Consider the following 14632-nt stretch of genomic DNA (forward strand, 5'->3'; position numbering starts at 1 on the left):
CATTCCAAACCCCCCCCCCCCCCCCCCCCCCAAACAGAAAAAATAAAAATAAAATAAAAAACTGGCCCTGAATATTAATACATGTCAAAAGAAAGGTTAAGTGAACAAACTATGTAGATAGAAGGTGCTAAAATTATGAATTATATTGCACAAGACCTTAGCAGTTATATCATATATTCCTATAGCACAGCACCAAATAGAATTTACAAGAGAACTGCTTACCAGCATTTGCCGGGACAGTCCAAGGAGTAGTTGTCCATATAGCCAGGCACAAATGTGGAAAAAATTCCTCCAGTAAGTCATTTGAAGTGGTAGGTGCACTAACCAATTTGAAAATAGCATAGATACATCTCGAAATGTGCCCCTCAGGATACTGCATAGTGCATACAATTGTACACGTAAATAACAAAGAAATCACGCCAAACCAAGAACATGATGGAGAGATTGAATGAATGATAACCCGGCAAATGCTGGTCAAAACAGGCATACTTGAGACTTTTTATTTTGATATAACAATCATAAGGATCTTCAAAAATGAGAGAGGCGGGAGAAGAACACAGATGTTAAAAAATGCACATAAATAACCACCACCAATAGACATAAAACATTTGCAAAATGAAGTCAAGAAGTCATAGCTTAAAAAAATGAGTGCTAGAGTTGAAAGACATGCATGCAAAGAGTTGAGCATTTCGCTGTTCGGTGTGAATGAATTTTTGGGCTGTGGTGAACTGTTTAGATGGTACTAGTGTGTGCTTTCAGCTTCTTATCTTCATTAAGTTTTGGGTGGAGAGGGGCAGGAGTTGTCGCATGCATCTGTTATACACTAGGTAGGATAGTCCGTTTGCCGTTATTTTCTGTTTCTCAACTCGTTCCTTTCATTAGGACTTTCATTTGCAACCCTCGAGATCTAAACTAGTCCTTAACCCAGTAAAAGAGTGAGTAGAGCAGTAGTACCTTGAGCAGTTGAGAGGAGAAGAAAATAAACTAAGAGAGAGAACCTCTTGGGCTGCACACTGTAGAGAGTCAGCTAGATCACACACCAGCTCCACAGCCTTGATCAAACACAAGACCAATACTCAGCAGAGAAAGCAACAGAAGCAGCCATTAATTGAGTTTGTCAAATCGTGGGAGGCTTGTGGTCCTCCTATGCTTTATTTATAATAAGTTATGAGGGAGGGAATTACATAATAAAAGGTTTCATAAAAAGAAACCTCAAATAGACTCCTAAAACAATAGTTCCTAAAATCTGGAAATAGAAACTACTGGAAAAATGAAACTATGAAACTAAGTACTTATATTACTTGTTCTGAACAACCAATTTCATTCCCCCCTCCTTCGTACCTGGAGCTCTGTTGTTACCACCCCTTCTCCCCCCACTGCCCCCTCCTCCTCCTCCTCCTCCTCCTCTCCTCCTTCCGCTGGACACACCATTTACTTCCACCCTCCCGCTATTCGTAACTCCTCCCCTGTTGGCCTCTATCCGCCTGGTTTTCTAGAGTCTGAGATTCTGAAATGGAAAAATTGTGTGATCGGTTCCTTTCTGGGCAGCAGACCACCCTTCTCCATTGTGAAAGCTTCCCTCCTCAACCAATGGAAGCCTGTCTATTCCTTGAATACGTTCATGCTCGAGAATGGCACCTTCATATTCAAATTTGATGCTGAATCTGACAAAGCTACTGCCATTGATGGTGGACCTTGGTTGGTCGGGAAGAAGCCTATCTTCCTAAGAAACTGGGATGAACATACCTCATTCAACAAATCTGAACCGAACTCCATTCCCCTGTGGGTTGTTCTTCCCAATCTCCCCCTGCATTTTTGGTGTGTTAAAGGTCTTAGCCTTATTGGATCTCTCATTGTCAAGCCCCTCCATTCTGATAAAAGAACTAAACTGATGGATCGACTGTCATTTGCAAGGATTTGTGTAGAAGTGCAAGCAAACCAGCCTCTGCCAAGCAAGATCACGATCACAGATGGGGCAGGTTTCTCTTTTGACCAAGAAGTAAAGTATGATTGGGTGCCCCCATGCTGTGAACTCTGCAAGTGCTTTGGACACCTGACTGTGCATTGTGTGGAGAACTCGGTACCTGCTCCTCTGAGCAACAATGTACTCACAGAGGGTCCTAATGACACTGCCAATATCTCGCATCAGGCCTCCTCCAAAGAACCCTCCTTCAAAAGGCACAGGAAAAAAAGAAATCGCAATGTTTAAGTCCTGGAACCTGCCTCTGCTCCTCCGCCGGCGATGGCTCCGACTGCTAGAACCTCTGGTCCGATGGTTTCGACTTCTAGGACCTCTGGTCCATTGCCGAAGCCTTTGTCCTATGGATCAAATCCATTCTCAATCCTTTCAATGTCAGAATTGGAGGTTGCTTCTTGTGGTTCCCTGCCTGATCAGATCGTCAATGATGCTCCTCTGACTCCACCCATTTCAGTCTCTTCCTCTGAATTGCCAGGACGGACTGCTTCTACCCTCTGATCCCTCTTCCCCTACCTCTGATTCCAGCCTTCCTCCACTGCTCCCCCTTCCTTCGGCCGAGCCTCCCACGAATATCCTCCCCTTGTGCCCTACTCTCTCTAACCACTCTTATCCCACCACCTCAAACCAGACCAACCATAACCACCCTTCATTCCCTTGAACCTCTTACCGGTCCAGCTCCTCAATAAATTCTCTAAATATCCCCTGGACCACCCATTGTACCCTGGAAACCTTTATAACCCAATCCCGAAGCAGAACCCAAACCATTACTTACCCAAATCGATCCTGGCCTCCACCCGACTCATCCAACCTGACCCGTCTCCATCTAACCCGTTAGCATCTTCTCCTTCACCCGACGCGAAATCCTCTCGCCCTCTCTCTGGCAATAGCTACATGTGCCCATTGCCGTTGGTGGCTCCTCCCTTGAGCTCTACTGTCACGACACCTTCGTGCTCAGTTCCCTCCCAGTCGCAGGTCCCTGCTGGCTGCTCCACCACTGCCTCGATAGTCTGCTCACCTGCCTCTGCTTCTTCTCCTTCAACTGCTGCCCTAACCATTGCTGGTCCCTCAACGGCCTTGGAAGTCCACTGCAATCTCTCCATCCCCTCGTTGACCTTGGAAGGTCCCCAAGCAGCCTCTGCCAACTATCCTTCTTCAGTCTTCAGCTCGTCTACTGCAGCAAACCATCGATGCTCCTGCCAGCCTTCAAAGGCCCCTCCATGCTCTTCATCCCTACGCCAACCTTGGAAGGTCCCTCAGACTCCTGCACTACCCTTAAAGACTTTTTCGTGAATTATGATGGCCTCCTTGCTACCACTCTGGATGAACCCACTGTTCTCCACTTAGATGCTGACATCTGCCATCCGCACGCCCAGGCCTCTGCAAGGCCACTGTTTCATGGCATAGAAGCTTCCACTGAAGGAATATCCAATAACATAGCTCCTCTGGCAACGTATAATACTTGGTTAGCTCCTCAGGCTGACCTATTGGATGAGGTTTCGGCAGCCCCACAGCCCAATCTTATGCCAGACCCCTGCACCCTAGCCACCACCCTCAACCCTGCCCCACTCCCCACCCGCAAAAAACAACTCAAAAAAACCTCTACCACCACCACCAAATCCTCAACCAACTGTTTGACCTCCCTTGTTATTGGTCATAGCCGCCGGCTTCCGTCCAAGACCCCCCACAGCTCCACCAAGCGTCTTATGCCCTCTGCCCCTTGTTCCCAATAATTCCTTGGACAATTTGGAATCTCCGAGGCCTCAATTCCTCGGCAAAACAGGCTGAGATTCGTTCCCTTATCCGCTCCTCCCAGTCCAACCTTTGTTGTCTCTTGGAAACCCGTGTTCTAGAGGCCAATGCCACCCGTATAGCTTCTTCTATTGCCCCCCCTTTGGATCTAATTACCTTTTCAGTCCCAATGGCCGGATTTGGATCCTTTGGGACCCATCCACCGTGTCTATCTCCTGCCTCTCCTCTTCAGCCTAAGTTATGCATATCTCCATCTCCCACCACTCTGGTCCCTTTATCTGCTTTCTTTCTGTTGTCTATGCTCATAATAGAGCTTCCCTCAGGCTGCCCTGTGGTCTGACCTTCTCTCCCTATCCCCTTCCTCTGGTCCCAAGCCTGGGGGATAGTGGGAGACTTCAATGCTATCCGTTTCAGCCATGAAAAGTACGGGGGTAACCCCATTGACTCTCAGGCTGTTGACTCCTTCAACGATTGCATTGATGATCCCAACCTCATTGACCTCAGGTGGTCGGGAGCCAAATTCACCTGGCACAATAGACAAGCAGGTACCCATCGGGTGGCTTGCAAGCTTGACAGAGTCCTAGTTAATGAAGCATGGTTAGACTCTTACCCTTCTTCCCACGCTTGCTTTAATCTCCCCAGGATTTCCGATCATAGCCCCATTTCCCTCAATATCCTTCCGTTCCGCTTATTTGGGCCTAAGCCTTTTAAATTCTTTGACATGTGGATCTCTCACCCGAACTTCCACCAGTTAGTTCACAGTGCCTGGAACACCCCCATCTGCCGCTCTCTCTCTCTCTCCCCTCTCCTTGCTTTTGCCAAAAAGCTCTAGAATGTTAAAGCCACCCTCAAGACCTGGAATGCCTCTTGCCTTTGGGAACATCTCCTCCAGGGTTGCCAATGGTCGGGAAAAGCTTCTCTCCATTCAATCTAGAAACCCACTTGATATCCTCAACCCTGTCCTGGCTGAGGAAGAAAAAGCAGCGGCTTTTAACCTTTCCTTGCTTCTAAAGCAAGAGGAAAGCTATCTCCACCAAAAAGCCCACATCAAATGGCTTGACCTTGGAGACTCCAATTAGGCTTACTTCCACCGCTCCCTTAAAGCTAGGAATAATGTCAACACCATCCCCAAGCTCATTTCCTCTACTGGGTTGATCTCTATTCCCCTAACCTCATCAAGTCCGAGGTCATTTCCCATGTTCAGTGGATCTTCAGCCCCCCCACCCCTGCCCCCGTCCCTTGCAACCTTATAAACAAGTTTGTCCCTGGGCAGCTCCTTCCCTTCCTCCAATCCATCCCCAATGAGGAAGAAATCCTTTTGGCCATCCTCTATAACAAGGCCAATAAAGCCTCGGGTCCTGATGGCTTCAGCATGGAATTCTTCTCCTCCTATTGGAATACCATCTGTAATGACCCCATTCTTGCGGTGCAAAGCTTTTTCTTCAACCCTAACCAAATTGGTGGGATCAACACCTTCCTCTACCCTATCCCTAAAAAGGAAGGAGCGATCTCCATGAATGATTTCAGACCCATTTCTCTCTACAATCTTCTCTATAAATTCATCGCTAAAATTCTTGCCAATAGATTTCAGAAAGTTATCAATTCTCTTGTCAGCCCCAACCAATCCACCTTCATTGTGGGCAGGAGCATCACCGACAATATTATCCTCTGTCATGAGATTGTTCGAGGTTTTGATCGCAAGACTCACTCCCCAGCTGCCCTTCTCAAGATCTATATTCACAAAGCTTTTGACACTATAAGTTGGGACTTCATTTCAAATGTCCTGCTCCAAATGGCATTCCCGGCCTCCTTTGTCCATGGATCCATACTTGCATTTGCTCCCCCCGATTCTCTGTCCTTGTGAATGGTAGCCCGACTAGCTACTTCCCCTCGGGTCGCAGCATTCGCCAGGGATGTCCCCTTTCCCATCTTCTCCTTTTCCTTAGAAATTCTCTCCTGCTCTATCCAATCTACCACGGACATACATCTCATCTCCCTATTCCTAAGTGCAAAGCTCTCCTCCTCTCCCATTTCGCTTTTGCAAATGATATCATGATTTTCTCCAAGGCTGATCCTCTTTCCATCTCCACCATCATGTCTACCCTCCACAACTTTGAAACCCTTTCGGGTCTCAAAACCAACCTCCTTAAGTCCAACATCTTCCTCTCGGGTATCTCTTCTAAGGCCGAGGAAACCCTTTGCAGCATCTCGGGCATCCCTCTGGCTTCCTCCCTGTTAAGTACCTGGGCCTCCCTCTTATATCTTCCAGGCTTTCTGCACATCACTGCACCCCCTTACTTGACCATCTCAAGAAAAAGCTTCAACTTTGGAAAGGCAAGCTCCTTTCTTATGCCAGCCGCTTACCTTGATCAAATTGGTTCTCCAATCTATATATCTTTACTGGTCCGGTACATTCATCCTCCCTACTTCGGTGATAAAGTCTTCTGAGGGTCTTCTTTGCTCCTTCGTCTGGAAAGGCTCAGAATCTTTCAAGTTCCTCATGCCTCTCAGTTGGAAGAAGGTCTGTCTCCCCAAAGATGAAGGTGGTGTTAGGATTAGAAGAATTAAAGATGCCAATTCAATGGGTGTCCTTAAGCTTATCTAGAAAATTGTGTCCAAGCACAAAAGCATCTGGGTTGATTGGATTCTCTGTGGTCTTCTCAAACACAATTCCCTTTGGACTGCCCCCTCTAGCTCAGATGCTTCCTGGATCTGGAGGAAGATTCTTGAGCATAGACCCATTGCTCTCACTGCCATTTCCCACTCCATTGGAAATGGGAACTCCACCTCCCTTTGGAATGACCCATGGCATCCTTTAGGTATCCTTTCTCATCTTCTTACTCCCAGAGTCATATAGTCCTCTGATCTCCCTTTTAATGCTCCGGTCTCTATCCTCTCTCCCATTAGTTGGTCCCCCCCCCTCACCTCCTCTCGAGGATTCTGGTCTTCTCCCCCCTCTTCCCCCTAGCCATAGAGGGAGGGAAGACAAATGCAATTGGCTCCCCTCCCCCAATGGCATTTTCTCTTCTACCTCAGCCTGGGCCCATGTTCGGACCTCTTCACCGACTCTCCCGTGGCATAAATTGGTCTGGTTTAAGGGCCACATTTCCCATCACAGCTTCACCCTCTGGCTATGCCTCTCCAACTATCTTCCCACCCAATCCTTCCTCATCCACCGTCTCATCCATGTTAACCCTTCCTACTGTCTTTGCCCCTTAGGTACAGAAGATATTCCCCACCTTTTCTTCTCATGCCCCTTCTCCTTTGTTTGGAAATCTGTTCTCTCCAATTGCTAGCCAAATCCTAAAACCATCCTCCCTTTTGACCGAGATGCATTTGGATTGACATGACATTCTCAAGCCCTTCCATTTCTGATATTGTGGGAAAATTAGCTTTCTGTGCTACTATCGACCATCTTTGGATGGAGCGTAACACTCGTAGATGGACCCCCAAATCTATATCTCCAGATATGATTTGGAAAGCTATCTACTTTGATGTTACCTCTAAAGCCCATGGCATTCATGCCCTTAACCCCTGCCCTGTCTCCCCAAAAAATTCCCGCATCATTACTTCCTGGAACCTACATGTTGACCTCATCAACCCTGCTTGAGGAAGATTGAGGAAGCTGGTCCCCCCACCCCTCATTTTGTTCCTGCTCTAGCCTTGTGATGATTCTTGTTTGTGTAATCTGGCTCCCCTCGAGTTGGCTTCTCCTTGTTGGCTTAAGTCCCCCCCTCTTCCCCCTTATATATTCTTTTCCTCTTGGTAATGAATTATTTATTCATCCAAAAAATAAATAAATAAACCCCATCTATACAAAATTGTGGGTTGCTTGGGGAGCCCCTAAGCATCCTGGCCAACAGCCCTCTTCTACCTCCTGGTATATGTATCCAGTGCTGTATCAGGTCCTCAAAAAACCCTCAAAATCCTGCAGCAATCAAAGATCTGGTCTAGAAGTTATACACTCGAACATTCTTCCCAAGAAAACCTTGAAGCTGGATTTAGTAGCCTAGTTGTGTGTGTCATCTGATCAGCAATTTTAGAGGGCTTCAATCTCACTTTAAAAACAGCAGACAAAGATAATAATAGAAGAAGAAAGAAAAAATGGAGGAGGGGCAGGGGAATGGCTATCTCAACCTAGGTCTCTCAGCCACAACTATCTCAGCTATTTGGACATCCTATCTCAGGAGTTTTTAGCAACAATGGCTGCAATTCATCAAACTTTCATTCATTTTCAAATTGGTGCAGCAACATTTCTTTTATGGAGAGGACAATGCCTAATAAAATAGAAAGAACCAAAAGGAAACTAACATAAAATAGAAACTACCGACTTTGGAAACTAAATATGGGCTAGTATTCTAAGAAACTAACATAAGACCATAAAAGACTCTTCTAGAAGACTAAATCTGACTCTGATTGCTTGTTAACAAAGAAACACGAAAAAAGGAAACAAAAAGGGACCAAATTACTGTTGATGGGTACTATTCATGTGAACAGTAATTTCTGGTTTTGGGTTGGCTTGATGGGCCAACATTGGGGCTGACTGATCTGGTTTCGTTTAATGGAACCAGCAGCCCCCTTCTTTTGCAGGCTCGATTGACATCAGGGGGTGTCAGGTCAGGTCATGGCGAAGGGGGAGGAAAGATCCCTACTGTACGATTGGTGTCTCAAGAGAGTAGAATTTTTATCAAACCTCATCCTGAAATGTCAACATGCTCCCATTCCACATTTGTTGTCACTGCAATGTAAGGCAATAATCCCAAAAAAAAAAATCCATCATACTCATCAGCCTATCGTGTGTACCCGATTTGGTCCATATTGTTTCCTTTCAAGCTTAGTTTCTTATTTTGTTTTATTCCCTCTTGTCAAGCAAGTAAAGTTGGTTTAGGAAAGTCTAGGAAGAAGTAGTTTCCTTTTTACTTAGTTTCCTCTTCTTTGTTTCTTTTCTTTTCTATTAGTTTCTTTTTTTTTTTGTGCAAAGCTTTGGCTTAGCCCATTTAAAGCCAACCATTGTAAGGTTTCGGGACAAGTTTGAGTTAATAAAATTGAAAAGTTTCTTCTATGGCTGAAAGAGTCGAATAAGGGATGGGATGCCCAAAACCTTTAGAGGGTGAGTGATGCGGAGCCATGTTCCAAATATGGAATCAGATCACTTGTGGCCCACTTGATTCAATAAGTCAATTGCAATAACCAATGGCAGATCTGTAACTAAAATAGAGCCTCAACTAGATGGCAGAACTGTAAATATACTCAAGTTTCCAATGAAGGTGGCAAATCTGTAAATAAATAGAAACTTATAAAAGAGTGGCAGTTTTGTAATTAAATTGAAGTTGCAAAGGTGAATGGCACTATTGTAAATAACCAGAAGTTCCTAATGTTAATATGGGACGGTTAAAAAGTGTGAGCACAAGTGGGAATTTGATTTATTGTTCAGGGTCAGATTTGGAACTAAAGGTAATTAAAGGACAAAGAAGTATATGCTGGGGCTTTTGAGGGGTATAATGGGAAAACCAAAGAACACAAAAGGTCCAAGCAATCGTGGGTTAGAAAGGGTTGTCTTCAACCTTTGGAGTTTCAGCCATGGTGCGAGCGGAAACCAGCAGAAGAAAAATGAGGAAGAAGTACCTCATCTTTGGCCCCCCTGGACTCGAGATTCCAAGCGAAGGGTCGCACCTTCCAGAACTTTCGAACCCAGCAATACTAGTTGCTAAGGGTGTCAAATTGGAACCGAAACCAAAAACCGAATCCAGTTCCGGACTGAATACCCTGAACCGAATCCATCCCGTTATAATATGGTTAAATCCTGGATCCAAATAAGTATTTATAATTCAGTTCGGTCTGGATCTGGATTTACGCCAAGAATCGTCGGATCTAACCGAAACCAGACCAAATAACTTAATGTCACTTTTTCCTCTTTAATTAAAAACTTGACGTAACTTATATGGAAACCCGACATAATTAATCACCTAAATGATAAATCATCTCATAGAGTTACAATTATAGTCCAACTATAAAACCCTCTTTTTTTTTAGTTTTTGTTGCCTTACGACTCATGAACCGTGAGTTAAATAATCTACTTAACTGTAACTCTTCAAGTTTGAAGTATTCTGTTCTTCCTCTTTTCACGATTAGCATAGCAGCAACTCTTAGTCTTAGACAAAATTGCAATGGCTGAAAGCGTCCCTTCTTCCTTTTCTTACGATTTTTCGACGGCCAATCGGTCGATTCTTCTCAACAACATTACAGCAGGTCGGTTTTCCATCTCCTACAGCGTTGCAATTGTTTGATTTTCAATCTCCAATACATTGCAGCTTTTTGTATGAGCTTTCTTATCTTTCTGATGTATTTGTGTTTTTTATCGAAACGAAACTTGGAAATCATTGTTGTTTATCTATAGATATAATGTTGGGACTCATCCATTCCGCCGCATTGCAGATAATTGAGCGTTGAGACAAATCTCAATAGGCCATTGAACTAGGGACTTTTGTCTTTGTTTATTGCTTGTTCCTGAATAGGAACCAGAACCAGAACCAGAACCAGAACCAGAACCAGACCAGAACCGGAGGTCGGTTACGAGTACCAATTTTTCGAACCGAGACGGGACTTGGTCCGGTTCTAGATCACACTAACAGTGCTTGGAACCGAAACCGTAACCGGACCAAATACCTAGTTCCGGACCAATTGACACCCTTACTAGCAGACTTCAAGGGCAAAAGGAGTACTAACCTCTGCAAATCAGATCGGGTGGAAGTTACAGAACCAGATCTGATCCTGGTTTTGATTCTCTCAATAGGAGCTTCAACAGGGGCCAAGCTTCTAGGGTTTCAGTTGTCCTTTGGTAGAGAACAACCACACAAAATTTCAGGAAAGAAGGAAAGGAACGAAGGAGAGCGACTCGTTTCTTTTCAATGGCAGTGACGCTATTTACAGGAAGTGACAATAAACAACAATAAGAAAGAATGAGAAGAAGAAGAAGAAGATCAAAGAAGGAGGAAGGGACATGCAAGCCTCTCGGCAGCCATGGTTCCAAGCCAAAAGCCTCAACCAAATTTCAATTCTTAAAACTCTGATATCTTCACCATGTTACATGACTATATAAAGGAAATCAAAGTATAACATTAGAAACTAATTAAAATGAAATAACACTAAAATAAAAATTGAATCTCCCAACTAACTTGACCACACCCTACACTAACAAATAAGGAAACAAATCGAAGTACTGAATTAATCCCAAATCTTCCCATGCCCAACTACATCAGTGAGAGGCCTGAACCAAACTACCATTCTTCTTCCCCCCCCCCTTTCTCATCTCTCCATCAATTCTATTTTTCCATTCGTTTATCATTCCCTTCTCGGGGTAAGGCTGTGTAGTTCTCGCCCCCCCAAGACCGTGCACATGCTGGAGCCTCATGCACTGGGTACACCCTTTTTTTTTATCATTCAATTCTGAGTATTGAATACCTATTCAAGTCCTACAAGAAGACTACCTAAAGCCCCATCCAATTGCTGCTGTATTGCTTGAGAGAAGTCACTCGACAGCCTGGGACTTGGGTTTTCTAGGCAAGCCATCGAACCAACATAGGTTCCTGGTATTTGCTTTAAGGTTTCCACTGATACCGTCGAAATTTCCCACATCTCCACGGTATCCCAGGACTCCGATACCAAATACCATGTGACTTTTAAAAGTCATTGGTTTCAATCAGAATCGACCAAAATTCCCACATTTCGGTCGAAATGTGGGAATTTTCAAGTGGACCAATCAGTCAGCCGTCAACATTTATAAAACCTTCTTAAATGAGAAACCAAACCTTTTTATTTCAAAACTTCGACCCTCCCCCCCTATTTCTTCTCTATGAAGTGGAGAACTTAGGAAAACACTCAAGATTTTGCCCCTGTGCCATCAAATCTTCATTATAAGCTTGGATCTTGCACATTCATAGCAAATCTACCCAAGGAAAGGAGCTTGGACCAAAAAGGTAAATCTCATCTTCCCCAAACCTTGGGTGCCATCCTTCGAAAGCACCGGTTCATATGGATATGGAGGTGGGTATGGACAGTATGGTGAATCTTCTACTTCATTTAGATAAGAGGGTAGTTCAAGGGGTGGGTCATCTCTTGTTGACAATATCTTTGGTTATCCATTTCAACCTCGTGTGCCACATCCACATCCTATCACTATGATTGAGCCATTCCCTAGGCTGGGATACCTAGCTGATGTTGATGATGCATCTTATAGATTGGCAGTGACGGACTACCAAAACAATTAGGCCCAAAACATGTCATGAGACTCATATGTGATGCATTCAGAGGAGCGGTTACAACATCTGCAGTGGTACGCAGCTCATGGACTGGAACCACCTAGACACTCTACTTGGAATTGGCCATTGAGCGTTGATTGTTGACTATTGACTGTTGACTGTTGACTGTTGAGACTTGAGACGTGAGAGAACTCACAATTATGTAATATTATTATTTATTTTGGATCATTTACATTATTTTTTGCTTTTTTCTTTTTTAACTTTTAATAATGTATTCCACATTTTTAGTTAGTAACTTATATATGTACTTATGTAGTATATTTAGTCAATGAATCGACGTACATTAGCAAACTTTGGTCAACATCACAAGTATGACTTTAGGTCTTTTTCAATAAAACTAATTATGTGAATGGGTTAGAAATGTCTAAATAGGATGTACACAAAAAACCAGGCAAAAAAAAAACGCACTTTGGGGGGTCAAAACCAAAGTTTCCACCAAACCGGGAAAATTTCCCTTGTTGCCTCGAAATTTCCCAAATTTCCACCAAAATTTTGGTCTCCCCAAGGGTCGAAACCCGATATTTTAAACCTTGGCATGGTTCAAGATTTTCACCGATACCGTCGAAATTTTCCACATTTCCACGGTATCCCAAGACTCCGATACCAAATACCATGTGACCTATAAAAGTCATTGGTTTCGACCAGTATCGACCAAAATTCGCACATAGGGAAATTTCCTAGAAATGTGGGAATTCTCAAGTGGACCAATGGGTCATCCTTTATAAAACTTTCTTAAATGGGAAACCAAGCCTTCTTATTTCAAAATTTCAACCCTCTCCCCCTATTTCTTCTCTGTGAAGTGGAAAACTTGGAAAGACACTCAAGATTTTGCCCTTGTGCCGTCAATTCTTCATTTTAAGCTTAGATCTTACACATTCATAGCAAATCTACCTAAGGAAGGGAGCTTGGACCAAAAAGGTAAATCACCTTTTCCCCAAACCTTTTGTGCAATCCTTTGAGAGCACTGATTCATTTGAATATGGTGGTGGGTATGGACAGTATGGTGGATCTTCTACTTCATTTGGATAGCAGGGTAGTTCAGGTGGCGGTCATCTTTTGTTAACAATATCTTTGGGTATCCATCCCAACCTTGTGTGCCACATCCACATCCTATCATTGTGACTGAGCCATTCCCTACGCTAGATACCTAGCTAATGTTGATGATGCATCTTATAGATTGGCAGTGAGGGATTACATGTGGTGCATTGAGAGGAGCGGCTACAACATCTACAATGATATGCAGCTCGTGGACTGGATCCGCCTAGACACTCTTACTTGGAATTGACTATTGAGTACTGACTGTTGAGTGTTAAGTGTTGAATGTTGAATGTTGAAACTTGAGACTTGAGAGTTGAGAGAACTCACAATTATATTACTATTTATTTTGGATCATTTACATTATGTTTTCTTTGTTTTAAACTTTTAATAATGTATTCCACATTTTTAGTTAGCAACTTATACATGTACTTATGTAGTATAATTTCAGTCGACGACTCAATGTACATTAGCAAACTAAGAAAGAATATACAATAAAGGCCTCACAAAGAGACAATAAAGGGCAAGCCCAACCACAAAAAAGGGGGGAGGGGGGGGGGAGGAGATGATAGATGGAGGGAGTCCCCAGGAGACAACAATGAGCCTGTTCCTTGGGAAGTCTCTAACTGGATGGTGGGGCAAGTATGCTAGCTTTGTAGACACATCAAAATAGATGGCATTCCAAATCTGATCATAAGAACGAGATTTGGAGGTCCATTTTCGAAGATTCCTTTCCATCCATAAGTGGGTGATGGTAGCACAGAATGCAAGCTTTCCAGCAATGTCACAAATAGAGGACCCCCGATATATCATATCCACCCATATCCACTCTCTACTGAAGGGAAGTGATCTCCTGCTAGAGGGCCAACAGCTACGAAGGACTTTTTTCCAAATGATTGCGGAGAATGGGCAGTCAAAAAACAAGTGATCAACATCCTCATTTCCATTCCAACAAAGGCAACAGGCGTTTGGGGCATGGATGTGTCTATGGTTAAGGAAGGACTAATGGGAAGGCAGTTGGAAAGGGCCTGCCAAGCCGTGAAGCTATGGCGGGGGATGTTTCCCTTGAACTAGATGAGTCTTCTCCATGGAACCAGAGAGGCAGATGTTCTCACTAAGTTCCAGGCAGAAGAAGAGGTAAAGATTTTAGAGGGGGAGGGGTTCCGAGTGACAGTCATCTCTATCTTTGAGGTCTGGGACAAGAGGAGGGAGGTTGGACCAGATGCTAGCCAAGGGGGGGAGTGAGGGGGAGCCCAAAAGTCGTTCCGGATGATGGAGGAGACAGTGGCTAGACAGTCTAGTCCTATGGAATAGATGATTCTAGGGCTGATATCATGGAGAATTGGACGGTTTAGGTGCCAGGGGTCAAGCCAGAGAAAGGTGGAGTTAACTCTGCCAATGGAGTAGGAAATGCCATTTAAAGCCAAGGGTCTAAGGCTAAGGATACCTCGCCAAATCCAAGACGTTTCCCGGCCAGGAGAAGTAGACCAAAGGGAATCATTTTTTAAAAGGTAAGAGTAAACCCATGAAACCCATATACTATTTTGCCTAG

At 44.1% G+C, this 14632-nt stretch overlaps 1 protein-coding gene across 1 annotated transcript in view; it reads right to left on the bottom strand.

Moving 5' to 3' along the window:
- Nucleotides 1–14632, bottom strand: part of LOC122092313 (isoleucine--tRNA ligase, chloroplastic/mitochondrial) — a 48397-nt gene that overhangs the window by 15022 nt on the left and 18743 nt on the right. Inside the window, exon 11 of the mRNA XM_042662634.1 lies at nucleotides 223–373. Within this exon, the coding sequence (XP_042518568.1) occupies nucleotides 223–373 (151 nt within the window). The remainder of the gene's footprint in view (nucleotides 1–222; nucleotides 374–14632) is intronic.

Source organism: Macadamia integrifolia, chromosome 10, assembly GCF_013358625.1.
Source record: "Macadamia integrifolia cultivar HAES 741 chromosome 10, SCU_Mint_v3, whole genome shotgun sequence".
NCBI classification, from domain to species: Eukaryota; Viridiplantae; Streptophyta; class Magnoliopsida; order Proteales; family Proteaceae; genus Macadamia; species Macadamia integrifolia.